This window comes from Odontesthes bonariensis, chromosome 9 (assembly GCF_027942865.1).
Source record: "Odontesthes bonariensis isolate fOdoBon6 chromosome 9, fOdoBon6.hap1, whole genome shotgun sequence".
In the NCBI taxonomy this organism is placed as follows: Eukaryota; Metazoa; Chordata; class Actinopteri; order Atheriniformes; family Atherinopsidae; genus Odontesthes; species Odontesthes bonariensis.
In genome coordinates this window covers 15,919,566-15,946,049 of record NC_134514.1, presented here as the reverse complement: position 1 = coordinate 15,946,049, position 26,484 = coordinate 15,919,566, and the positions used below count along the sequence as shown (strand labels likewise).

Here is a 26,484-nt window from a genome sequence, read left to right as displayed (position 1 = left end):
AGCTATGAAAATGCTGCAGTCTCCCTTTAACAGGACTTGAGTGCTTTTAAAGTTTGGGTATTTATTTTTGGGTGATGCTTTTCTCAGATTGACTAATGTCAGTTGTGTCCTATTGTTAGAGAAATACCAAAGGGATGTGAAAAACTGTCATTTTTTTTACCAAAGCTCTGACAAGAAAGTCCTATCCACTGACCTGAACCTTTCAGTTATTTGTCCATATATATTATCCATATATATTTTCACACTGCTTTAAATTGAAAAGCCAAATGGTTTGGTACACAGAACCACCTGATACGTCTGAGATGTATTTCATGAGAGCTATTAGGAAAAGAAAAGGATCTTAAGCAGGTCATTAGTTGAATCAGTTGTCTATCACATCTTTTCTGAGCACACTTATCACATCAACAAAGCTCAACTCGAGCCATTTAGAAGTTGGGAGCAGTCATCTAAAAGCTGCCCGTATCTGCCAGCAAAGGACACTGAACTGATCAAACAATTATGTTTCGGCCACAAACAGACAGCTTGCAGCCCAGCAAGATGGACTCTTGTGAATTGGATCTATTGAATGTTGCGAGAACCAAGGTAAGTTCTGCTATACTAAGGAACAGCAAAGAGCACTTAAGAAATTTAGAGTAGTGGTGTTGGAATAAGTCGTTTTTTTTAGATCCAGCTTGGACTCCTATGTGAGCCTAATACTATAGGCTCCTGACAAAGCAACATCATATGATGCACCAACAGTTGACAAAAGTCTTTCTTTTTCTTCGATAATTCATAGCAGACATGACCATCAGTTAAATCAAAGCCACAGTTTGATCCATTGTCTGCGAAACTGATGTCGGCTCTAATCCCAGTTGATGTCCATTAGAGGTTTTTCAGCAGCATGTTTGAAAGTATTCTTCACCACTATCAACGGGTGAGTTTTATAATCTGTCAGACGAAGCTGCTTTAAAGACTATGTGAATGACAAGACTGACCCTTATGCACACACGTATGCCTGTTTGATAATAACTTTGAGATTTTATTTCCACAGTGATTCAGTAATGACTCATGGAAACTTTTAAAGGAAAGCAGAAAGACAATAAAGCCAAAAGTTGCTGTTTTATATGCCATCTAATGTGCAATTGCAGCGAAAAGGCTGATGTAATAGGCAGATTCCACTGGACCAAAGACAGAAAGAGGACTCCATCATTCGAAAGAAATTGAGAAATAAAGAACAATTTGTTAGAAATGAAAAACACCAGCCTGTAAATGGAGTCTGTAATAGACATCTGAGGATCTTGAAGATGTTTAGAGATGTCCCATCCACCTATCAGTTCTTTTTGTCCTTCTCAGGCATTTATGCTCCCACAGTGAAATATTATACTCTTATTTGTCCATTTTATCCCATTTTCTGCTTTCCCCTCCATTTCTTTTTAGTCCCGTCTTTACCTCTTTGGCTGCTGTTACCACTTTCTACCATATTTCTCATTTTCTATCCTACCTTTGCTCATTTCAGCCTATCTCATCTTTGCTTTTGTTCATTTGGTGGTGGATACTTCAACCAGTCTCTCGTCCATTTGCTTCCCCATCTCTGTTGTCTCACACCTCTTAGTCTCTCATTTATGTCAGGGCATTGATCTATACCCCTACTCTCTCAAGGAGCAGTCACTCATACTAGTGACAGTACCAATCCCTTTACCCCCCCCCCCATCCCCTACCTCCCACCTACCTGAAAAAGCATTGATCTGCGTGCTGCAGCAGGCATCCGATGGACGCTTTAACAAGCGCGAGCATGCCCATCACACGCAGAGCAGAGCAGCAAAGAGGCAAGGTGTTGCGTTTTAGATAGACGTTATACAAGTTGTTTCCTTTGTGACTGCGATCAGTGCTCAGTGTGTGTGTGTGTGTGTGTGTGTGTGTCAGTCTGATGAATGCAAAAAAATATGCACATCAGTCAGCTGTTGATGGAAATGTCAGGGTTGTTCATTTCAGGGAGGTAATTTTGTTCTTTGCTTTCTGCCTGTTGCACTGGGGTCACTGAGGGGAGACTGAAATAATCCACAAAATACAGCCAGCAAGCTCCTCTATTTGCTGAGCAGCATTTATTATAGTATGTGTGTCTGTGCAGCTCCTTATGCTAAGAATAAAAAAAACAGGCACTAATACCTTGTACTGAATATTGCATTTTGTTTGAAAACGTAAATGAAAAGATTACATTTCCATCAGAATATTTCAAGATGCACAGCAGTGAAATATTCATCCTGAAGGTCACTATGATTGTTTTTCTCTTACTTCTCCTCACAATATTCCCTTCTGGCAACAAAGGCATGATTAATGTTTTTATGGCAAGACACTGGTGTCTCACTTATACACTTCCATCCATCCATTATCTATACCGCTGAATCCGTCGATCGGGTCGCAGCACTTATACACTTAAAAAGGCAAAAAAAGAAAAGAAAGAAAAACAAGGTTAAAGGTCAACATCCACACTAGTGGCTCTGTGAGGCTTTACCTTGGCACAAGAATGCTTTAGGCGAAATCAAAGTCTCTGATAAATTGTTCCTTGCCACTCTGCGAGCACTGTAGTAACATCTTTGGGCAGTAAATAAGGAACAGGACTTAAAAACAGCATGTTTATAACATGTGCCTGTGGCTCAGGAGAAAGTCAGCCAATCAGAAGGTCTGTGGTTCGACTAACGGTGCCATTGGGTAGCGTTTTGTCTATCGCAGTGTAGTTCTGTGTTCAGTGTAGATTAACAAAATGGACATCATGCTTTATTAAATAAGACAGAAAACTAGCAAATATGAGAGGTAGTGGTGCATTTTATAATCTACCTGTACACTAATGGCCTCCCCTTTTGCTCTAAACAATCTAAACTGAAACCCAAAATGCTAAATGAAATGTTGTCCCTAGATCAAAAGTAAAAGAATTGATGAAAGTTTTTATCGTTGTGAACATGTTTAACTGGCTTCCTGGATATCTATTCTCAGGTTGTTTAAGCATTTGGTAAAATTTCCTCTGGAATGAAGCTGATCTGTGTGATAACACATACTGCTGGACATATGCAGTGTGTTTATCCTGCACATTCTGTATGTTTGTGTCTCTCTGTACCTGCTGTGGAAACTGTCTAATTCTAACGTTTCCCTTCTTCAGGCTACAGTGCAGTGTGTCATCAGAACTAAATGCACAACCAGTTTTCACTCCTAGTTTTCATGGGAAATCTAATGTACTTTAAAATATTTACCGTTTTACTGTCATCGTCATGTTTTTAGGTATTACGTTATACATAAAACCCTCATGTTTTACATGTCAGAATGCTTTCATTATTAAGTCTTTGCTGATATTCTCAGATTTTTCTCCCCTGTGGTAAGAGGAGTCCGTTCTGCTTCTGCTATAACTTCAGAACTTTCTCCACTACCAAATCAAACTTAACTTTTTTTCTAAGGCATAATAAGTCTCCTTTCCCTCCTCTAATATTATTTCTTAAACTTTCTAAAACAAATCCTTCTCTCCTCACTTTTTTTTCTCACCTAAAAACAGGTATCACATGTTTTGCCAAAACAGAGTAGGGATGGTCACAGCCTCACATTGTATAGGTAGTAATAATATGATCTGTAGACTTTTTTTTGCAAGTCTTGTACTTCTCAGTGAAGCACATTGAGGCTGTAAATCTTTTGTTTCTGTCTCAGTTCATACCTCTGGGTACTTCCTCACTGTTAAATCGTGCCCACTTGGCCCATATTAATAAGCATACTCATACTGACGCATGCAGCTTCTGTGTAATATAGTCTTTGACCCTGTTTTACACGTTATTCCATATCACACTTTATCCACCCACTTAAATTAAACAAAGCACATTCTCACAAGGGGATTGTAAATTACTCCCTGTGCTTTTTTTTTTTTGTTAGTGGATGTTTGTTTGTGTGAACTATGCTCAGCAGCAGTGTAGAGTAGAAGTTTCAACATTGACAATGTATCAGGTAATCACCAGGTCCTAATATTTTCTGAAACTGTGTTTCCTTATGAGAGCATTCCACAAATGTACGGAGGAAAGAAACGAATGACATGAACTGAATGTTTGATTGAATGTTTGAAGTTTATCTAATATACTGGGCTTTGACATATAGGTGTACATGCATCAGTATTATAAGTTTGGTTGCTTTCTTTCTGTTTTTCTACTGTGTTTAAATGCTATGTGAAAACTAAACTGTCTTCTTGGCCCCAAAGTATTTCCTCACACTTGAGTAAAAGCTTTTCATCAAGATGTTGCACTGTAGTTCTTCCTAGATGTCAGAATGCAAATTGCAGAATGACAACACCACCAGAGCTAGAACATCCATTGCTATACACGATTGGAATGAAATGGAATTGCAAAAACTGGATATTAACTCATTAGAAATGTGTATGCTGCATTCAGAAAAATGCAATTTTGTTGCATGTAGTTCGCTCGACTGTTTAAGATGTCTCTCCAACACAGCATTCTCACATTTAGAACTAAATCAATAACAATGATCAAGATGACCCAAGAGACCCAAGATAGTTTCGTTGCTGAGGGCTTGAATAAGAGATGGAGGGTACCTTGAGTAGGTCGTCTTTTTATTGGCATTCATATTTACTCCTATTTGCAGTTTAAAGAGATAAGTATGCTTCAAAGGAGCTAATTTGTCAAAATTCAGAGTGTTCAGATGCCCAAAGGAGGTGTGGCTGTAAGTAAAAAAAAAAAGTTGACAAGTGCACAGTTGACATGTCAGAATGCACAGTTTGTAATGTTTTGGTGAGAGACCACCCCGGTTGCACTTTTAAGAAGGGGGTTTCAGACAGATAGAGGATATGATATGCCATTTGGTAGAAATATACTGAGGCATCTAAAGTAATTGGACTCTGGGAGGAAACCTGAGCAGGGATGGTGCACTGAGAAAAAGACATTATAGATCTAAGTGCTTTTAATGCACCTTCCTCCTTTGTACATTAAAACCATCTGAGACAAACAGTCTGGTTGAAGGCCTCATTGCAGGACTACACAAGTCAACAACTTTGTACTCCTTAATTTTTTACCTTGCAAAAACCCTTGTGAATATTTAATCTCTGAGAGTTAAGCAGAGTTAAACTGATGCAAGGAAACACAACACCAGTGCAAATCTTTGAATGAATCTCCACTCCAAATCTCTGTAACTACGACTTACTGTATCCTATCCACTGTAAAATGGATAGCTTTACAAAGTTTTTTGTTGCTCAGTTTGTCCTCAAACCAAGCCACAGAATTGTAGAGAAAGTTCACCTATAAAATATTAAATAAATGTTGACACGGGCGGTTCAGTTCTTAGCTGTTCCTCGGGACTTCTAAATGAGACACCTTTTTTTGCATTTTAAAACATTTCCAAACATTTCTGTAAATGGGCTTTGTTCTTAGAAAGAAGCAATACATGATCTGTCTGTTCTTGGATCCAAATAGCCTGTTCTTTAACATCTAGAGTTGAGAGTTTATTAACATTTCTCCAACCACTCAGTGTTGGACTTACTGACATCTCAGTTTTTAAGAGCATCTTCCCTCTGACTCTTAAAAGTCCTCAGCAGGCAGCACCAGAGATGCTTATTTTAATTGCAGACAGAGTGTTACTATTTCTAGTTTTTGGTTTTAGCCTGGTGTGTTCCAGCCCTCTGCGATCTGTTTGCCAAAGCTTCTCCAGCTTCCTCAGCCAATATTTTAATGTCTGTGAGTACCCCCAGCCTTGGTTGTTCTTTGTTCCTCCCATCTCCCTTATCACTTTTAATTTCCTTTCCTTTCAGATCGCTCCTTTAATGTCTGAGCTGAAAAAATAATATCCCTAGGGAAGTGAGGTTAAAGTGAAGGGGACAGTCTAAGGCTAAGTTCACAGAGACAATTGGGGTCAAAGCCAGAAAGATAACTCGAATAGTCGGAGATAAATCCCTTTAGCTGCTCTCTGTCCTTTTGACTCTTAAGCCAGCATTCAGCGTAGGTGTACAGGGTCAGCTCTGTGATCTAGATCTCATTGTCAGTTGTTTGGAGGCGGAGGGTGGTTTCAAAGCGACTGCAGCATTACCATGTTAACTCAACATAAGCCTGATATTCTGTCTTGAAAGATGGTGCAAGAAAAACAGAGGTTGTTAAAGAGAAAGAGGAGGTCATTAGCAAAGACATAACGAGGGAATAAGCTCTGTAGTGAGTGGCACCCAAAAAGATCATTTCCTGTTTTAGTTCCTGTAGAGAGTGTATGAAAGTGATAAATGTTGGTCTAAATTGAGTCCTACAACCGAATGAAAAGTTTTCAAGCATGTTTAAGTTTTCCAGACTCATTTTAAAGTGTAGTATATTGTTTTCTCTACACACAATAATTCAATAATACAAAGTAAAAACAGTTATTTGATCTACTTTTAGTATTCTCACTCTTTGTTATGACAATATTGTGTATTTTTTGCTCCCTACATGTAGGAGTTGGCCTTAAATTGTTTCCTTAAATTTGATTTGAGTCCACTTTTGCCTAAATGAATTTCTCAAACATAATTAAGAAGGCACACTTCTTGCATTTTTTGAACATAAGCGCAGCTGTTTCTTAAGAGATGCTCATCCAGTGTTTTCACAGTCAAGAATTTCTACAGTCTACAAGATTTTAGACTGCTTCTCCAGAGATATATATATATATATATATATATATATATATATATATATATATATATAGATTGTGACCAACCATAAAGTTTTTGGCTCATATAAAAGCCTATAACTAAGATTTCAAATACTTGTATACCAGCAATGGGAAATGAGAGAAAGGGAGCTTCACAGTATTGAAACTCTTCACCCATAGTTTTGTGGTTAAACTTTATCTACGCTATCGGTTTGTCGTTACCTGTGTTTTCACAGTGTCCCTGCAGCAAGGTAAATGTCAGTCATGTTTGAAGAATGAGCTCAAATTCTGTCTATCTGAAACAGACATCTGGACTCGAGACAATCAATAGGAAGAGCAAACACACAAAAGGCTGGTAATACATTTACAGAGAGAGCAGAGGGAGAAAGCGATAGACTGTGTTGGAGAGTCAGAGAGTGGATTGGAAGCAATTGACCTGGCGTTAGAGATGAGGAAACAGAAGCAGCTTGTCAGATGACAATGTACCCCAACATCAGACTGATTCACACAGATTGTGTTGGTGTAATGATGGGACCTGTTGACTGCTGATTGTGAGAAAGAGACTGAGAAAGGTTTCAGACGTGAACTGATACATCCTGCTGCTTTCGAACCAAAGTTAATGTAGGATCTAAGCTTAATGTAGGAAGGGTCAGGATGATATTTTATGCAGACCTGAAAATATGCTTTCATCCTCATGTTTCTCATGAGTGATCGAAGCACAATACTATCCTGATGAGCAGAACTAATAACAGGGAAAGTGAGATTAAGGTCTCACAAGTTAAAGGAAAAGTTTTGCATTTGCATTAAAACATTCACTTTCTAGTAGAAAAAAAACAAGCACATCTCTGATTTATGTGAGATGAATATGAAGTTGTTTTTAAAACTGAGGCAGCCAAGCTAAGTTAGCTAGACAGAAACGCTGGAAATGGTTAGCTCGGCTCTGTACCAGGATAACAAATTCTGCCTATCAGCCCCTGCAGATCTCATTAATTAACATGCTAATTTTTGTTTGTTTAATCCCTGAAAACATTCATAGAAATTAAAAATACAAAACCGCTGTTTTACAGTGGTCATTTGCCAGATTAGTCATTGGTCAGGATCAGTTGCTTGGCAACCAGCAGAGACACCTGGAAATTAGTGAGGGCTAGTGTTCAAATGGCTCTTTTTTTTTTTTTTTTGTCCCTGCAGAAAAGTGCTGGCACGGTGCTGCGGGGTCCTTCATCCCAATACCTCTTAGGCTGGACCACAACACTCACCAGCAACACCAATTGTCTTGGCAATTTGCAAATTTAATGAGCTTTTCTGTGTTTGTCGTGATCATTTCTGTCTTACAAATCATACCTGTTCAACTCAAGATTGACAAACACAACCAGAACTAATTTTCCTTCTGTTTTCCTGATCAGCAGGGAAACATTCTCATGTGACTGCCCATATGACTGATTACCTGAAAGTAACGACAGTGAAGTTCAGGGAATTCTACTTAAGGTGCAGCACTTTTTGTTCAATGCTTGGAAAAGTTATGCATCGTAGATTTTCTAAAGTAGACTTCTTGATATGGCAACACAAATGTTTTAAACTTATTTTGGTAAGGGCTGCGTTTCCATGTCTAACTAATTTCATTAGGGGAGGGTGATATTTCCTAACCAGTCCCAATAGACCAATGCCTTTAAGCTGAATTTAGTATGATTTTAGATTAATTTAGTTGAATTCCTTTGCAGGCTTATCTGTTTTGATGGAGTTTTAGAAGCAGATTGACACAAAGTGAAAACATTCCAGGATGTTCCTTTCATTTTCTATTCAGCAGTCATGATTCTGGAGTCTGAGGCCATGACCCTGGAGTCATTTTAAAGTGATAGTGAGCATTATCAGTTTGAAATATCTCTGTTGTGCTCCGTAGCATGACAGTGATGTTGGCGTTGCTCCTGATGTCGATGACAGTTATTGTTATTTCCCATGCACTGCTCACTGGAGCGATGAAAACCAGACAAATCAGGCAACTTGTCAGACAGGCTGGATTTTAAAGGCCTGGACTCAGATATTCTGTTTCCACTTATTAACAGAATCATGTTCCTAAAAGTTCAGCTCTTTGAAAGTGTTTGGAAGAGCTTGTGTTCATTAGGTTATTTTCGTTCTTTCTAAATCTAAACGTGCCTCTGTGGTTTAAAGTGCAGTCAAAGTCAAGATATGGGAGATTTTTTTTTGTGATGTAAATTGTGTTTATTTTTAGGTGAAGACACAAGCTTGTTCAAACCCCAGATTATCAAAAAAATAAAAAGGTTAATCAAAGTCTGTGAAATCTCTGAGATACAGTGTATCACTGTGTCTGAAATTGTTTTGTTTCTCATCCACTTTGAACAGGGTGACATTTTGCCTTGTCAAGTTTAATTCTGGGTCGGCAACCTTTGAACCCTTGAACCCGTTTTGATCAGATTTTCTTCTCATTTCACGTTAATTATATTACATGCAGCACATTTTTCTTTGCATTTTACACAACTTGTGCAGTTGTCTTGTGCCTGCAGTTATAAGAATAAACACTGTGTTAAATCTGTGATTTTATACAATATTCTTCTAACTCATATTATATTAAAAAGAAAAATAGCAATATAAATTCATAGTGCATTGTGGGAAACTTTGATCACACAGCTAGGAGTCATCAGAGTCAGTGCCCTGACACAGTTGCCGTGGCAATACTGACACTAAATGTAAATGCTTCTACCTCATTCTATAGTATTTACTTCCATTTGGATAACAAGAATCTTGTCAGGATACTGGGAGTAGGAAGAAGAGAAGTTAGAGGACATCAAATAATTTAAAGTAAATTTGAGACCAGTTTGGGGCAGTTATTTAACTTGCCTCATGTTCCCTCCCCAAATGCTCATGTTTTCGTTTTAAAGTACAACTTTAACTATGTTTACCTATTTTAGAGCAAAATAATCAATATACCAGTGCAAAATAGTTTCCAAATGGACCAAATGAATTTCTTCACAGCATTTTCTTGCCTTCTCTTGTTAGCCTTACCGTTTGCTCTATTACCCAGAGAAACAGTGATATGAAACCTGCCTCTTCTCTTTCTTCTCTCTCGCTTTTCTTCTCTGTGTTTTTAATTTACAAGTAAAGTTTTAAAAAAGGGGCCATGGATTACCTTGAAAAACAAATAAGCTCATTACAGTGGAATAAATTTCCCACATCGTTGATATTGTCTTACATGCTTGCACTGGTTCTCTTCTAGTTTTCACATTTCTTCCTGCCTTGGAGCGTTTCTCTGGCTCTCCTTCCCTCTGTCACTTTGAAACAATCTGAAGCTGCCGAGAGGACCAACTGCGCACATCGCCATAGCAACACAGTCTTAATGATGGCAACAAGCGTGACCTGAAGATTCCATTTGAGAGCGTCTGGGAGAGGGATGGAGTGTGAAGCCACAGCTCAATTGACTCCTCAGTTTTGCCCTCTAATTTGCTTTCCTCTTACTTCTCCCTCTACTTATTCATCTCTGGTAGCACTCTTCCTCTTTTCACACAGCAAATAATGAGGCTGAATAGACACTTGATCGGGCAGGTTGGCCTCCTTTGTTCAGTAACCAAGAGAGAGAAATCAAATCTAACTCCTTAAAAGACATACCGCACACACAGACATACACTCCACGTATACCCTAAAACTGAGCGCTGTGTCATGTTACTATCCCTGCGATGCTGTTAGCAGCTCTCTTGGAAGAGGTTACAAGAAGTTGCCATGGTTACTGAGGAATGAGCGAGCGACTTTTCCATAGTAAGAGTGTCAAACTAGTGCGCACATGTGCGTGTTCGAGGTGCGGTTTATTTTTGTGCGCATAAAAAAATGAACTTTTTCTAGAAAATTCTTAAATAAAAGCTACCCTCTTTTGTTTATGGGAAAGTAAACAAAGTGTAGATGCTTTCCAATCTGTGCAAACTGCTAACAGATCAAGACCTAAAACTGGAACTGAGATTTTTATTTCCCCTGCAGATAAAAAGCACCTGTCACTGTACATAATCCAAATAAATCCATCTAACCCTTGTGTCCATCTTATTAACTAATTTAAACTTTGACCTGCTTTACTTGGTTTCTCAGTATCCAAATTCGTGTCGAATATATTTACAATGAACCAGGAGAACCAGGAGAATTTCACTAGAGACAAGATAACAAGTTAAACATCGACGTGTTTACAAGCTTGACGTCAAAACGGTAACACAAAGAACACGCTGAAATCCAAAAATGCAGATGATGCTGGCTATATTATAGACAAGGAACAGGGAACAAGAAAGCTGTAAACCGTACACTGTACAGCGCCTTGTGAGAAGAATTTACCTCTGGCTTTCTGATTTTATTGCATTGCAATGAGTAATCTAAATGGATATGTTTTTAAACTTGATATAAAGGACCTAACAAATAATCAAACCGGTGAAGTAAAAGCACCATTAAATCCATTAAAGCCACATGACACAAAACTGGAAGAAAACAGCTAGGCTATTTTTAAAAAGACTTCAAACTTTCTTTTATGCTCTTTGCAACAGGAAGATTGTTGTGGTTGACCAGAACTTAATAAATAAGTTTAAGTTAAATAAAATGTTTAAGTAGTAAGCTAACATTGTCTCTTCAAGAATAGTTCAACTCATAGTCCATCTTATTATTTTAACTGAGAGTACTTTTTTCATCCCACTGGCAGCAAAGCTTCCACAGTAAGACTTAATTGGTCTGAACACGCCTGACAAGAACAATTAACCCATGATTATGATCCATCTGCCTCAAATAGTAACATGATATCTGAACTTTACCTGTGAATGTAGGCTGATGTCAGTGTTTGCAATCACAAATGTTCTTTTTTCTTTTAGTGACATATTTGTTGCTGTATTAAAACACTTTAGCAGCACGTCTAGGTCTTTTTTGTGAGTATGGTTACAAAGGAGCTCTCACCAACCAGGGGAAGGGACACCGCTCCATCCTGTGCAAAAATCACACCACTCACCCATTTTCTGTCATTAAATATACGGTGTAAACATTAACGATATAGTGACTCTCATTAACACATTTTTCTGAAATCTCAAACAATAAAAGCAGCTTGATGTCAGCAGCTATGCTGTGAGAGCGCAGACTGACATTTAAAATGAGTAATGAGAGAGAAAGTTAGCCCCCTATTGCCCCCAGTCATCTACTGTTAATCTCAAGTAATGCCAATATGAAAACCTATTATGAAGAAGCTCTTGCTCTGCACACACACACACACACACACACACACACGCACACTCAGCCCTGCTTACTGAATTCTTCTTGTCCTGAGAGCATCAGCACACAACCTCAGATCCCTGCCTGATCCTGACAAACTCAGTGTGGCTACTTGCAACAAAACGACTGACAAGAGAAACGGTTTTACTCAAATATATTTCAGTGATACGGCAATACAGCCAGTGTTTTCTGCAAAACGTGTATTCGTAACTCTAGAGAATTCCATTTCCTGTGTTTCGAAAAAACTTGATTTATTAGAGTTTATTTTCTCTTTCGTTATCCGATAGGATTGGTTTCTCTGTACCTCCTCCATGAAATTAATTGCTGCACTCGTTGACTCGTTGTGCTTTATATGCTCTGCTGTATGAGAGCCATAGAATTGCTAGATATGCAGCTTTCTATGCTTTGGATCAAATGAGTAAACAATCCAGTCTGCATTTTATACTAAACAATCTCATCGGGCAAACACCAGAACTCCAAATGTTTATGATATAGCCAACTGGGGTCACATCAGATAGAATCTTGTGGTGTTGTTTTGTACATTTAAGATAGTGCTGTGTCGAGTGTGTAGAGTTGAAAATGTAGGGCGTACCATTGCTCCAAAAGACAACTCTTAAAAAGTATTAAATAAAACTCTCTCACGACCACTTTGCAAAATTCTTGAGCTGCAGACATTACAAGGGGCTCATGCTCTGCTCTCATTTTCCAGTTTAAAGTATTTCGACAGAACAGACATTCTGCCGAGTGCTTTGTGGCAGCTGGATTAAGGTGCGGCAGCCATGCTGCATGTGTCATCTTTATTTACTATGTAACTGTCTCGATACTGATAAGTTAAACAAGTCTTGATCGGGACTCCAATATGATTACAAGCTTCATATCAGGACATCCCTAATACTAAAATATACCAATACTTCTATAAAGTGTCCCTCTAGCAAGGTGCCATAGAGGCAAAAATGTTACTTTTTATTTTGAGGCCATGTGTAATGAATTTTAAGATTTTGCATGTCTGACCTTTGTAGCTGGATGTGAAGTGATTTAATTTGTTCTCTGATTGAGTCTGAGGTTATCAGCCAGCGCTCTGCATGACCTCAGCGTTGTCACGCTTAGCTGTATGTACCACAGACTGATGTATCTGTGAAGCAGATTAAAAGCTTGGTGTGGTTTGCTGATCGATGTTTAGATGTTCACCATCGCTGTGAAACAGTTTTACATTGTCACCAAACATGGTCAGAGGATTTCTGCTTGCTAGTATTATTTGGCATAAATACTGGATTAGGATTCATATGATTTATTTTCATCAATTTTGGATACAATGAAATGATGACCCTTTTCTTTTTGTTGTGTTTTGGTTTTCAGCCCAGTGTGGGATGCTGCCTTGTTGGCTGAGTTGACTGTTTTTAATCATCAAAGTGAGATATCTCAAACTGCAGCGGATGAGGGGGAGATGATATGATTATCTCATATTTCTTAAGCTTCTTTTTTATTGAAGAATGTATGCAAATATTATGCTTTAATAATTGAACATGTACCAATGATTGAAGTTTCGCTCGTACTGTGTAATCAAATTATCCATGAGGCTCTGTCTGTAATTGGGTTCAGATGTTTGCTGTGAGTTTCGGTTCAGCAGGGCTACCACTGTCACTAATTTATCTTTGTGATTTATGCAGCCTTAAAGAAGCAGGAAACAGGCAGAAATAAACTTATTATCAATAAGAACTGCAGGCAGTTTAGAATGATTTCATAAATTGAGTGGAGTTACCTATAAGGACCTTTTTTCTTTGTTTTAAAATTTATTTTATTTCATTCTTTTCATTTTTTGCTGTCTTCACATGGCTTTTTAACATAGGACTAGTTTTTGTATGACATTCAGACGATAAAATAATTTTGTCATTTGAATGTGAACCTTTTCTAAAATAAACTTTGTACTTCTTTCTTAGTCCTCACAGGAACTAATTCCCAAACTTGTAGAATATACATTTTGGTTAGAGGTTAGAGGTAAGGATCAAATTTGGGTGAAGCTGTCCAGAACAAATAGGAGAAGTTAATGCAACGTCCTTATAACAGCAGCTGTGCAAGCTCATCAACGTGAGAGAGAAACAAAGACAGCATGTGTGAATGTCTGTTTTCTCAGATTTCTTTCTGTGAAAATTAAAGTGAGAGGTTGGAAATACTTTACTGTAACATCCTTATGTATTTACAAAATGGTGGAAGTGATGTGAACCACTCCTGTTTAAGATGATTTTAAAAATGTATTTCTTTTATTTTAGTTACAAAACATAACACAATGTTATGTTGTCAGAAAATAATATTGTTTTTTGTTCTTTAACAAGTTTTAATAGTGAAGCAGAACAATGCTTAGATATAAGAAAGTCATTGGACAATGATCCTAAATTCAGTTACAAGTGTGTCCTCCACCATAATGCGCCTCCAGTACTATACCCAATTCAGAGGAATTTAGACACTTTCTCATGTCCTTCTTTGCTAGTCTGTGTCTGGAGTTGTACATGACAAAGTTGTAGCTTGTTATTGTCGGCTGAGATATTTCCTTACCAATCAGAGCCTAATATATTTGGGCATTGCTGGGAACAAGGCATCACAATGCGCTGGGGGTTTGGTCAGAAAACCCGCTCTAGTATTGATTTAATAGGTCAGTTTGCAGATCGATAACAGCCCACACCAGTGTCATGGTGTGGGCTGTTATCGATCTGCAAACTGACCTATTAAATGATGTGGGCTGCTTGCAGTTCAATTGCTGAACACAGGACACTACCGACATTTCTTTCAATCTGTGCTACACATGTCCACCATGTGCCCTCAGAGACTGCAGTACACAGCTTTATCTAAAATGGTAAGGTTATAATGTTGTTGCAGAAGTACAGTCATGACGTGACTGACATTTACTCACTTGACTACATTTATTCTGCCCCAGACAAGCCTCAAGCAGACCTGATCCTCAGTACTTCCGTCAGCTATGACATTGTGCAGACATGTGAGGAATATTCTACTTCTATATTTAGAGCCTCAGACCACAAAATTTTAAGAATTGCACAAAGGGTTGAGGAGGAAGTACTGTTAGGCTTTGAATGAATCATTACTACTTCTATATAACTGAATGGGAATTTAAATGGTTATGGTATATAAAATAATGTATACCTAAATGAAACTCACTAAACTTCCCAAAAGCAGACTCAAAGGCAGAGGGCTGGTGTGGGAAATTTATTTACAAAGGTGAATGAAATTTGCAGGGAAGTACTGTCCTAAGAGTTCAGGGCTTGGCCTAGTGGCTTCAAGACTTGGTGATCCATGGTTTGGATTGATATTTTGTAGTGTCCTAAATTTGTTTGGTGTGGTGAAATTCAGAATCTCTCATCAGACAAGGCTCCAGTGAATCTAACAACAAGGAAGACACTGTTAGTAACTTCCCATCACTTAAGATAGCGAAACAGCCTGGACTGACAGTGACAGCAGTACTTCTATCTGGTAGTGTTTGGATGCAGCAACGAGGTGTGTATGTATGAAGGAGGTGGGGGATGAGCTACAGCCGTGGCGCGAACTTTTCACACCACGTGCTGTGAAAGACGGTGAGAGAAAGCAGTCTCCGTGACAGCTAATCGAAGTATACTTAGCTTTGTCTGCTTGCATGTTGAGGTGTTGACAACAAAAGGAACATGGTTCTCATGAATGCAGATTGGAAAAGGAATGACACAAGAGTAGACATCTGTTAGTCAAGTGAACCATTTAATGTTGTGTCCCTCAACTGCGGTCCTCAGGGCCACTAGCCTGCATGTTTTCAATGGTTTCCTGCTTCAACACACCTGACTCAAATTTGTGAGTCATTAACAGGCTTGTGCAAAATTTGAGTACAAGCTGTTGGGAAGAGCCATTGAGGCTGCGGCTACACGGAAACGTTTTTCACTGTAAACGATACTTTTTCTTATCGTTTCGCTGTCGCGGCCACACGGAGCCGGCGTTCCCACTACCCCAAAACGATTGTTTTTGAAAACGGGTTTCAGAGTGGGAAAGTTTGAAAACGGCCTCGTTTCGTTTCCATTGTTACAGCTAAAACGTTTTTGCGTCAGTCAAACGTTGACGCTGTGAGCCAATTTTAACACTTCTCTATTGTCTCACAGCGTGGCGTGACACAGTGGCGTGTGTACTGCATCGTTTCATCGTTTTCATCCGTTTTCGTCTGGACAGCAGCGCGTTTCCGTGTGGTCGCAAGAATTTTCGTACCCGTTTTCAAAAAAAACCTTGTTTCGTTTTCGTGTAGCCGTAGTCTTAATTTGAAAATCATTGCAGAGCAGTGGCCCCCAATTGGACCGGAGTAGAGAAACTCCGATTTAATGTCTCCACTTTACACAAGGTCCAATTGTTTATCTTTTGAAACAAAGATTACCTTAAAAAGATCTAACATCATTCTTTTTAACCTCAGTCCCTCACTGTGTTATTAATAATATGAAGTTGAAATGACAATCACTCGAAAAAGAAATTGTCAATATTATCCCCGATACTGATGCACCTCGAAAAACTATTGAGTGAAATTGTTTCTATGTCTGGTGGTGAATATACAGTTTTGTGGTCGACAGTACAAAGGGCCTGCAGAAGTGCTCCTTTGTACGTTGTGGATGTTTGAGCTTGTCGCTGATGGAGCTGCAGGACCCTCACTGTGTCAGGGGGTGGGAGGTGTTGAGCATGATGCATGCCAGCTTGGTTATGTTTCTTCGCTGAGTCTGTGGGCACCACGGGGTGGAGCTGGCATTCCTGATGCATTTATTCAGTCTCTGTTTTTGTCCATCTCCAGGATAGCTTTTTCCCAGCAAACCACTCCATACTGTAAACCAAAGCGGATACCACCATAGTGCCAGTGAAAACTTTTAATAAAACTTTAGAACATCATTACCTTCACATTTACATCTTTGTTATTTTACCAATCCAGTTTATTGTGCTTGCAATCCACGAATCAGTTCTTTATAGTGAAAAAGAATGTCTCAGATATTTTCAGGATCATTCTTCTTTGATAGATAGATAGATGATGATGTCTGTTTTGCTATCAATTTATATCTTGTTTCTCATTACAGACATCCAATACTAAATTATACGAGTTGTTAATCCCACTTTCAAATGTCTGTAATTGAAGCCTCACTGGTCATATTAACAGTTCAGTTTATCGATATTGTCATTTTTAGAAACCTATAACTAGTCAAAATAATTGTGTTGTGGTACATTATGCATAAAATTATGAAGTTGTAGATATTTCACATCTGTTTCATATTTCATATCTGTGGTTTATGTCGGAAGCTATGGCAGGCAAAAGTTGTTGATGGCCTTGAACCGGCGACCAAAGTGTAAGAGCAACCTGTGTTGGACAGTATTTCCAATGCTTTATTTCATGCACAATAGAAGCTGTTGCTATTTCATGGCACTGTATATCTATCTTATCTTCAACAGCAACTGTCATCACCGTTGCCAATGTTACCTCTGCTCAAATGCTCTGCTTGGATTTAGTGGGAAGCCATGCACGAGTAACATCCCGCTCAGATAACTAAAAATTACTGGACGGTTTTATTTTGACCAGTCAAAACTGAATCACAGATATCTCTGTCACTCAGACATTATAGATATCTTATCTTATCGTCTTAACCTAATACAGTTTAAGGTGGTACATAGGATGCACTTAAGTAAAGCCAAATTGGCAAAATATTTTCCTGGTACTAGTGAGGCCTGTAATAGATGTACCTTTGTTCCATCACATCTTGCCCACACTTTTTGGACCTGTTCAAAGCTGACAGGCTTTTGGAAAAAAAAAATTTAAAATCATGTCTGAAGTTTTAGAGACTGATATAAAACATTGTCCACTTATTGCTGTTTTTGGGATGCCTCTGAACTACCCTACGTTCAGCGCACAAAAATTTACTGTACTATCATTCACCTCTCTAATTGCCCGTAGACGTATCCTCCTACATTGGAGGTCACCAATTGCTCCAGGACTGCATACCTGGATAGAGGATGTGATGTTATTCTTAAAGCTGCAGTCGGCAGGTTTTCAAAATTGCGAGTCTAAAGTCGGAAAATTCGAACTGATACAACTTTCAGGTCCCTCCCCCAACCTCTAACAAGCTCCGAATCGCCCCCCAAACCCCTCCCCCTCTGTGGACGAGGTTGTGCACGTGAGTTCACACCAGTATGAGCGCACACAAGCTGGGGCAGACTCACGCTCAGCAGCGTGTGCACAAGCTGTGATTGACAGGTAGGATTCCTCCACCCTAACTTGATTGGTTAAAAACAGCCGGGAGCGCTCGGTTTTTGCAAGCATGATTACAGGCTTCAGGGGGAGCTACAGAATTCGGGATTTTTCCTAAACAGCCTATTTAATATTCTACTTCCAGAATCCCATGACAGTTCAAGCTAATATGACTAAAAAAAAGTTGCCGACCGCAGCTTTAAAACTGGAAAAAATCCAATTTTCTTTAAGAGGATCAGTTGAGAATTTTTTCACTACATGGCAGCCTTTCCTCTCTTATTTTGACAAGGTATCTGCAGTTTCCAACCCGTAATTTTTAGCTAGACTTGTAAAGTACTAGCCATAGATTAGAGCACATTATATAGACAATAAAATGCTTAGGTTTGCTTGGGTAAAACTATAAGTACAGACCAATGGGGGAAGGGAGGGTGGATGGGGTTTCTTTTCTTTTGTTCTTGTTTTGTGTGTTGTATGAAAAAGAAATGGAAATGAGAAATGGATATTGTAATTCCTTCTCCTGTGACACTGATTTTGGGTCTACTGATAATGTCCTAATGAACAAATTATTGGACAAAAAAAAAAGATATCTTAAACTGTATATATCTAATAAAGATTCTGACTAGTCACAATATAATGATGGCGAATAAGTTGATATCTGTGATTTTGGACAGTCGAAGTTGAATACATGACATATAAAGTAGTTAGTGTTTGTAAAAGATATATTGTGGACACTTTTCGCACAATAAACTCCCACTGTTGCTGCTCCAGTATATTTATAGAACAGCCAAAGATAGAAATCATGCAATACAAGGCTCCAGCTCTGATAATCAAACAGTATCTGAAACCCCCCTCTGTCACTGTATGTGCAGAGCCAACAATAATGGCAGTCCCACAGGCACACCCACGCAGTGTCTAGCCAGAGGTGCAGAGGTATAAAAATAGGTGAGAAGGGAACTTCTCATTTAATTTTTATGTCTATAAAATGTCAAACAATAGTGACGAAATTCGAATTTCCCTCTTTCAAGAGAGTACCTTGCATTTGTGTCTACTGTGCAATTTCTATTGAGAAAATTGGCAGTGGTATGTGTCACCAAAATAGCAGCTTGGTTTTCCACACCCACCTGTCTACCCACATTACTTTAATGCTTGTGTCTCTATAATGTGCAGTATAATGTGTATTTGAAGTGAAGACAAAAGACTGAGGAATGCTGGAAATGTTGGTTCCTGTTCAGAGTGACAGTACCTGTGTCTCAGTATTGATTCCGTCTCTGGAACACTTACTCGACATGTATTTGTGTATGTGGGTGAGTTACAAGGTTTGTTTATATGTAGTTACATGAGTCCACTAATTCCTCTGTACTTCTCTCCTCTCCTCAGAGACTAAAGCCGAACTTGAGGATCTGATGGCAGACATCAAGAAGTTGGCAAACAAAATACGCTCTAAATTAAAGAGTAAGTAATTTTTTTCTAAATTTTTTTTTTTTAATTTAACTAATTACTTTATGCCAAGTAAACTTTTTCTTTTGCCAAAGCAAGGGTGTGTTTGTGTAGCCATTTGTCTGCTTTTCAGAAAAGTTGCATAGAAACTACCAGGCTAAATTTTAATAAACTTAAACTTTGAACATGGATAAAGAAAGAACTGTTTACAATTTGGTTCAGCTCTGAGTAATTTCTGTCTAAAATTGTCTTGGCTGTGGACTTGCTCTTTAAACTCCCTGTTGTGTACTGTTCTGCTAAACTAATTAAATCTTCAAACACAAACAGTTGTCAGTAGCACATCTAGTTCTAGATACTTTATTTCTTTCGTAAGCTGTTGTCACACTTGAACTACAACCCAAAAATTCTCCAGACATTCCCCAGAGGAGCTGTATGTAAGAAAGCAAATGTCTGAATCAGTGACACTGGACATAGTGTGGACTGTTGCCCAACAGTTAAAAGTCTGCGTGATGTCTAATTAGTCCCCTGTGAAAAGAGAAAGTAATAGGTTGATGGGCTCAGCAGCACTGTAATCAGCCTTTATCGGTTGATTTTCGCCACATCTGTGATTGGTTGTTTCCCTCAGGCAACTGAAAACACTCCAGAGTTAACAATTAATTAGCAACAGTGTCTAAATCAGTATCATGGTGGCTGTGGATGCCAACCAAAAGTTCTTACTGGAATAACAAGGGGACTTGAGATTTTCCTTGAGAGAGCACAGATGCTGAATTCATCAGACAAGCTCAAGGAACAACAGGAAACTGTTTGTCATGATCCAATTATGAACTGGCAACATGATAGCATTTTATTGTTTTGCATCATGTTGGAACTGGCAAATGGTTTGTAATTTTACATGCTAGTTAACGCTAATCTATGAGTTCCAGTGTTACGGATTTTCAGTCAGTCAGACAGTCAATTTATATAGATCACTTCAATCAAAAATATGTGCATCTTACAGATGTTGCTACATAAAAATTGCTTTTCCCAGCTTAAGGATAGCAACTTAACAGTCAGTACAAGTCCCCACGACATATAGCACCTGGCAAAAAACTGTCAGGGAGGTCAATGCCCCATCCATGAAATTAGTGGCTATTCCAAGTGGCTGCGTGTGTGTGTTTACGTCATCTGGAATGTCTGCCCTTCAATCTACTGACTCAGATCTGTGTAAAGTTTGTCTAGAGTGGTATTTTAACATTTCTCTTTTGAAATGGAATATGTCAATGAGCATCCCTTAAATCTAAGGAACAAACCTTTGCTTATAACAAACAACGTATAAAAGATGAGAGAGAAGTTCCCACCTTCATTACAGTACATGGCGCCATTTTTGGTTTCACAACAGACTGCTCAAGTAAGATTGGATCTCAGATATATCCTCCAACTAGTGGGTCTTCAGAATAGCACAGTGGATGAGCAGAATGTTACGATGATGTACACTTTGGCTGGTCAACCTTACTGGGTGGAAAACAATCCAGATCCAGAACCAGAACCCCTAAATGAGGAAAGAAGAGTGGATTGTATTCAAGTTCAGGAGCAGGGACTGGGAAACTGGTCCGAGTCGAGGGAAAGATGGATGGTGCTAAATGTAGGGATATTCTTGAGCAAAACCTGTGTCAGTCTGCCTGTGATTTGAGACAGGGACGGAGGTTCACCTTCCAGGAGGACAATGACCCGACGCATACTGCTAAAGCAACACTCGAGTGGTTTAAAGCTATGGTAGGTAATCCTAGAGAGCTAGCAAGAGAGCTAGCAAGATTCGAAAGTGTCCACTCCTCTAAGCTCCACCCCCCCTCCCCATTCCGTCAGTGCTTCATCCAAAGCCGGTGGAACCGCATGCGCACATGGAGCAGGGAGCCGGCAGAGGGGGGCGTAGGCAGAAAGCAGAGGCATCTGATTGGTTTTTTGTAGGCGACCAATCCGAGATCAGCGGGACGCAGCTTTTTCTCAGTCCTGCAGCTGCCACAGAGGTCTGATTATTTTCGTCCCTTTTTCTAAATACATCTTGTGTAGATTTCTATCAGGATAGACGGACCATTTCACCCAGTATTACAAAATGTGTTTCTGAACAGGATTACCAACCATGTCTTTAAGGGGAAACATTTAAATGTGTTGGAATGGCCTAGTCAAAGTCCAGACCTCAATCCAATTGAGAATCTGTGGTTAGACCTGAAGATTACTGTTCACATGTGAAAAATATCCAACATGAAGGAGCTGGAGCAGTGTTGCCTTGAGGAATGGGCAAAAAAATCCCAGTGGCAAGTTGTGGTAGAGTTGTGTAGTCGTGTAGAGTTGTGTAGAGACTTATCCAAAGCGACTTGCAGCTGTAATTGCCGTAAAAGGTGGCTCTACAGAGTACTGCATTTAGGGGGGTGAACAGTTATGCACGCTGAATTTTTCTGTTATTTTGTCCTATTTGTTGTTTGCTTCACGATGAAAAATAATTTAAAAAACATCTTTAAAGCTGTAGGCATGTCCTGTAAATGAAATGGTGCAACTCTGAAACAATCCATTTTAATTCCAGTTTGTGTGGCAACAAAACATGAAAAATGCCATGGTGGCACTATAAGTGAACTGATTAGAAGACAGAAATACTACTGTCACAGAAAAATACTAAAAGAGAAAGCATTATCGGATAGGAATTTCACCTTGTGGGACGAATAAAGGTCTATCTAAACAGTTGGTATCGATAAATAAAGTAACATAAACTTTGATAGAAACTACCAATATGTACATACGTTATTAAAAATACAAGTTGGCAGTGTGAGGGGACATTATGAAATATATAAACAGCAAAGTGACAGTATATACAGTACATGTGCGATATGGTTGATCGGGAAAGCTGCTTTCTTAAGTGATCAAGCATTTACAATTTTTCATGCATATTTTAAGCAACCAGCTTATTAAATAGGACGGTTGTTGCTTTTTGAAAATGTTCTTTCATTATAATAAACTTAATACAATATGCTAGCAATTTAGATTATCCTGGAATTTTTTTAAAAAACTGATGTGTTGGGTAGTCAGTGGCATAGTGGGTTGAGCAGGCGCCCCATGTACAGAGGCTACAGTCCTCACTGCAGTTGGCCCCGGTTTGAGTCCCGCACCGGACGGCCTTTGCTGCATGTCATTCCCCCTCTCTCCGCCCCCTGTTTCCTGTCTATCTTCAGCTGTCCTGTCCAATAAAGGTGTAACCCCCTCGAAGTGTTATCACATTTTGTAGAACAATTTATGAATCAGTAAATCAATTGAATAAAAGGCATATTAATTAGTAATGTAAAGCACTTTTTAAATTGTATTAACTATCTGTAAAACCCTATTACGATCCTTTTAACTTCCTGCATGCGCAGTACTTGTTTCATGGCCCTGGTGCACTCCCAGGAGAGAACAGAGGGTCACCAGTGAGACATACAGAGACAGAGAACTGCATAGCCTTTGGCAGCTGACAGACAGCTCAGTTTGCCCTGTATATTCTTCACTGCAGTGAGCAGATCACACAGAGGTGGTGATGGCTGGGAATCAAGAACAAAAAGTCTTTTTTCTCACTTGTGCACACAGTCGTGCTAATGATTAAGCAAAATATTATACCAGTAAAATGTTGTTCCCTTATAAAACACCCCTCACATATAAGGAGAGTCCATGCATTTTATTTATCTGTTTCTCAATTTCTGTGTGAGATGGGTTGTAATCTTCTTACGATGTGATATCTTTGTCACACACCCACTTTATTTGTTATCATACACACATGACAACCGTTTCTTATCTCTCTTTTTTTCCTGTTCTCCGATACATTTCTAATAATACTTACATGGTATTCCTGAAATCCTGTGTGTGTGATCACTTTCTCAAAAAGCATTTTCTTTTTCTCTAATGTAACAAAAAACACAAATATTGTGTGCCATTGGAGACATAATTATTTTTCACAACACTCTGAGAAAGATGATGACTTCTGCGTGGTGTCATCTGTTGAATTTTCTTTATTTTCGCCAATGAAAGTTTTTATTAAAAAAAACACACTCCACTCCTCCCTTTGGTCCTCAGGTGGTGAACAACAGGAGTCAAAGATAAAAAATCTGTTTATTGTATCTTACAGGAAAGTATAATCCCTTCAGTGCAGAGAACTGGGCAATATTCGCACCATCCCCCCTCCTGCTGGCATACAGCCTCCAGGCACAAACATACACATGTGTGCACATATATTGCACATTGTTGCACCCACTTGACATAGGTGCTGTTAGGCAGAACAAGCTCTGCATCACAGGCTGCTAACTGTGTCCCTCCAGGTTACATCAGCTGATGCTACAGGACATCTTTGGGATGCTCTTTACTGTTTATCTGAGTGTGCATTAGATTGTTATCTTTGTATCTTTACCAGATCCCGAAGAAGCAACATTGATTACTGTATCTCTTACTTTTTAATCAATCTAACAGATTCAGTGCCAAAAACAGGGAACAGGTGGTTCAGATGGTGAACTTAATGTACTGTTGCAACAAATATTTTTAAATCTATATCTGCTATTGAAGTTCTGAAGGGCAACACTTGCTCGCATTTGTGAAATCTACACAGCAGGTCTTCCTGCACACTTCTTAGTTGTACTTTTTACTATGAATCTTATTCCCATAAGTGTCCCATGTTAAACTAATAATCTCATTTTAACCCAGTGAGTGTCAATTTTCTTGTTAATATGTGTGCATGTCCAACATTAAATCATTAGCATCAGCTCCCCTTATGCACTTTATGGTTCCTTCCTGTTTGAGGGAACGTTTCAAGCTACATCATATTTACAAAAAAATTCTAAATTTGCTGGGTTTTAGTCAAAGTTGGTTTTATTTATTTGTATTGATTTGCATTACAACAAATTACTGTACAGCACTGTCTTCCCTGGCTTTTAAGAACCTGTCAAAGGTGTGCAAAAGTTTTTTTCTGTGGAAAAAGAAAAAATTATGTTGTGAATTTGTGGATAAATGAAATCCAACCAATTAAGTTCTCATTTAGCAAATATACCAGGGTTACAGTGAAAGCGGCCTGAATTTTTACCAAGTTCAAAGAGCAGATTTGATCATTCCCGCAAAGGTTTTGCAACCATGTTTCTGCCATGAATCCAATTTAGCATTATCTTTACCACCATTTAACACTATCTGAATTATTGATATCACAGAATACATTGAAATAAATCAAAATCATTGTGTCTTTTCCTGGAATAATCAATTTAATGCCTGCCTTGGAACAGGAAGTATTATTATGACATAAATTATTCGGGACTGATTGATGTCAACATTAGATTAAGTTTAAAATTGATATTTTGCAGAGCTTCCAGAGTCATCGCATTCCCCATGAATGATCATGATTTTTAAGATGAAATCACAAAACCGATGAGTTGTGAGTTCAACACAAACTGTGAAGCAATTCATCTGTTAAGCTGTTAACATAAACAGATAAGTGTACAATATATGCAGTAGTTCAGCTGTAGGTGTTCAAATCTTACTGTAAAACCTGTCTTTGAACACACTTGTTGGAGTTGGAACAGGCATCTTATGCCACTTTTAATTACAGAAAAACGTAGACATAAATTAGCTGCATCACTGTGTAATTGAGTACTTGGCTTCATAATGACATTCTCTTGAACTAACATGATTATGTTTATTAGTAGCTTTTCTGCTAGGACTTTCTGAGGTGTGACTGTAAAGTCCAGAAATGACTATTGTGGGGGGGGGTTCAGGAAAAGCCCTGTCATTCCAGTAATTTCAACATTAATAAGTTTGTGCCCTTTCTCTTTAAGTGACTGATTTGATTTGTGTTGATTTGAAATTTGTGTTGTGCCAATTCACACCTTGGCTCTCTACACTCTTTTCTTTATTATTCTTCAATATAATGACCATGTTGATCCAGTCTGTATCACATGGTGGACCGTCTGTCTCTCAGTGTTTAATAACTACTAGATGTCCATAAAATGTGCTGAGAATATTTCCAGGTTTCTGTGGGATCCACAGGACTAGTGAAGGAAGCACTCACATCATGTTAAAGGACTGAATTCAAAAGATTATTTATTTCAAACAGAATGTCATCGAGCAGTTACTCAAGCAGGAAATTCAGAGCTGGGAATAGACATTGGGCTCACGGCAGAGACCGTTTGGAGACAAGCCAGCCTGTGTTGCTTCCACAGGAAAGTGATTGGAACAGAATCCGAGGGCTGAGGTTGAATTGTGGTTGTGGCTACATGGCTTTGAGGCTGTGGCTGGTCAGAGAGGGGTTAAAAGAAAGCATTGTGAAGCAGAGTTCCAGGACAGATAGGCAGTGATTCTCAGGAGAGAAGAAGTGAACCACAGCTGAGACTACTACAGATGTACGATGTGGCAAGAAAACAGCACTGGTTTCAACTGGTGGACACTGAAATAAGTAAAAATAATTAATGAGATTTTTTTTTTATAAATTAACTTTTGCTTCAATTAAGGCAAGGCAAGGCAATTTTATTTATAGAGCACAATTCATACACAGGGCAATTCAAAGTGCTTTACAGCTACATAAAATCACAAGAAGGCAATAAAACCATTAAAAAGGAATAAAAAAAATAAAAGAAAGAAATTAAAAAAGAAAGAAATTTAAAACCCATTAAAATAATCATTAAGTAATTAAAAAGTGAAGAGTGCAGATAAAATACTTTCAGGTGTCATATGCACAGCTAAATAGAACTGTTTTCAGCCTGGATTTAAACATTGTCAGAGTTGAGGTCTGTCTCACATCTTCTGGAAGGCTGTTCCAGATTTTAGGGGCATAAAACTGAAACGCAGCCTCACCTTGTTTAGTCCTGACTCTGGGCACCAGCAGGAGACCCCTCCCTGAGGTTCTCAGAGCCCGAGTTGGTTCATATGGCTCTAACATGTCAGAGATGTACTTTGGCGCTTGACCGTGAAGA

At 38.7% G+C, this 26,484-nt stretch overlaps 1 protein-coding gene across 4 annotated transcripts in view; it reads left to right on the top strand.

Annotated features, from left to right (window-relative positions):
- Positions 1-26,484, top strand: part of stx1a (syntaxin 1A (brain)) — a 73,309-nt gene that overhangs the window by 27,201 nt on the left and 19,624 nt on the right. For all 4 annotated transcript variants that reach the window (XR_012770299.1, XR_012770298.1, XM_075473345.1 and 1 more), the window contains exon 4: positions 19,481-19,555. Coding sequence is in view for 2 of the 4 variants with exons in the window: in XM_075473345.1 (XP_075329460.1) it covers positions 19,481-19,555 (75 nt within the window). In the remaining 2 variants the exon portion in view is untranslated. The remainder of the gene's footprint in view (positions 1-19,480; positions 19,556-26,484) is intronic.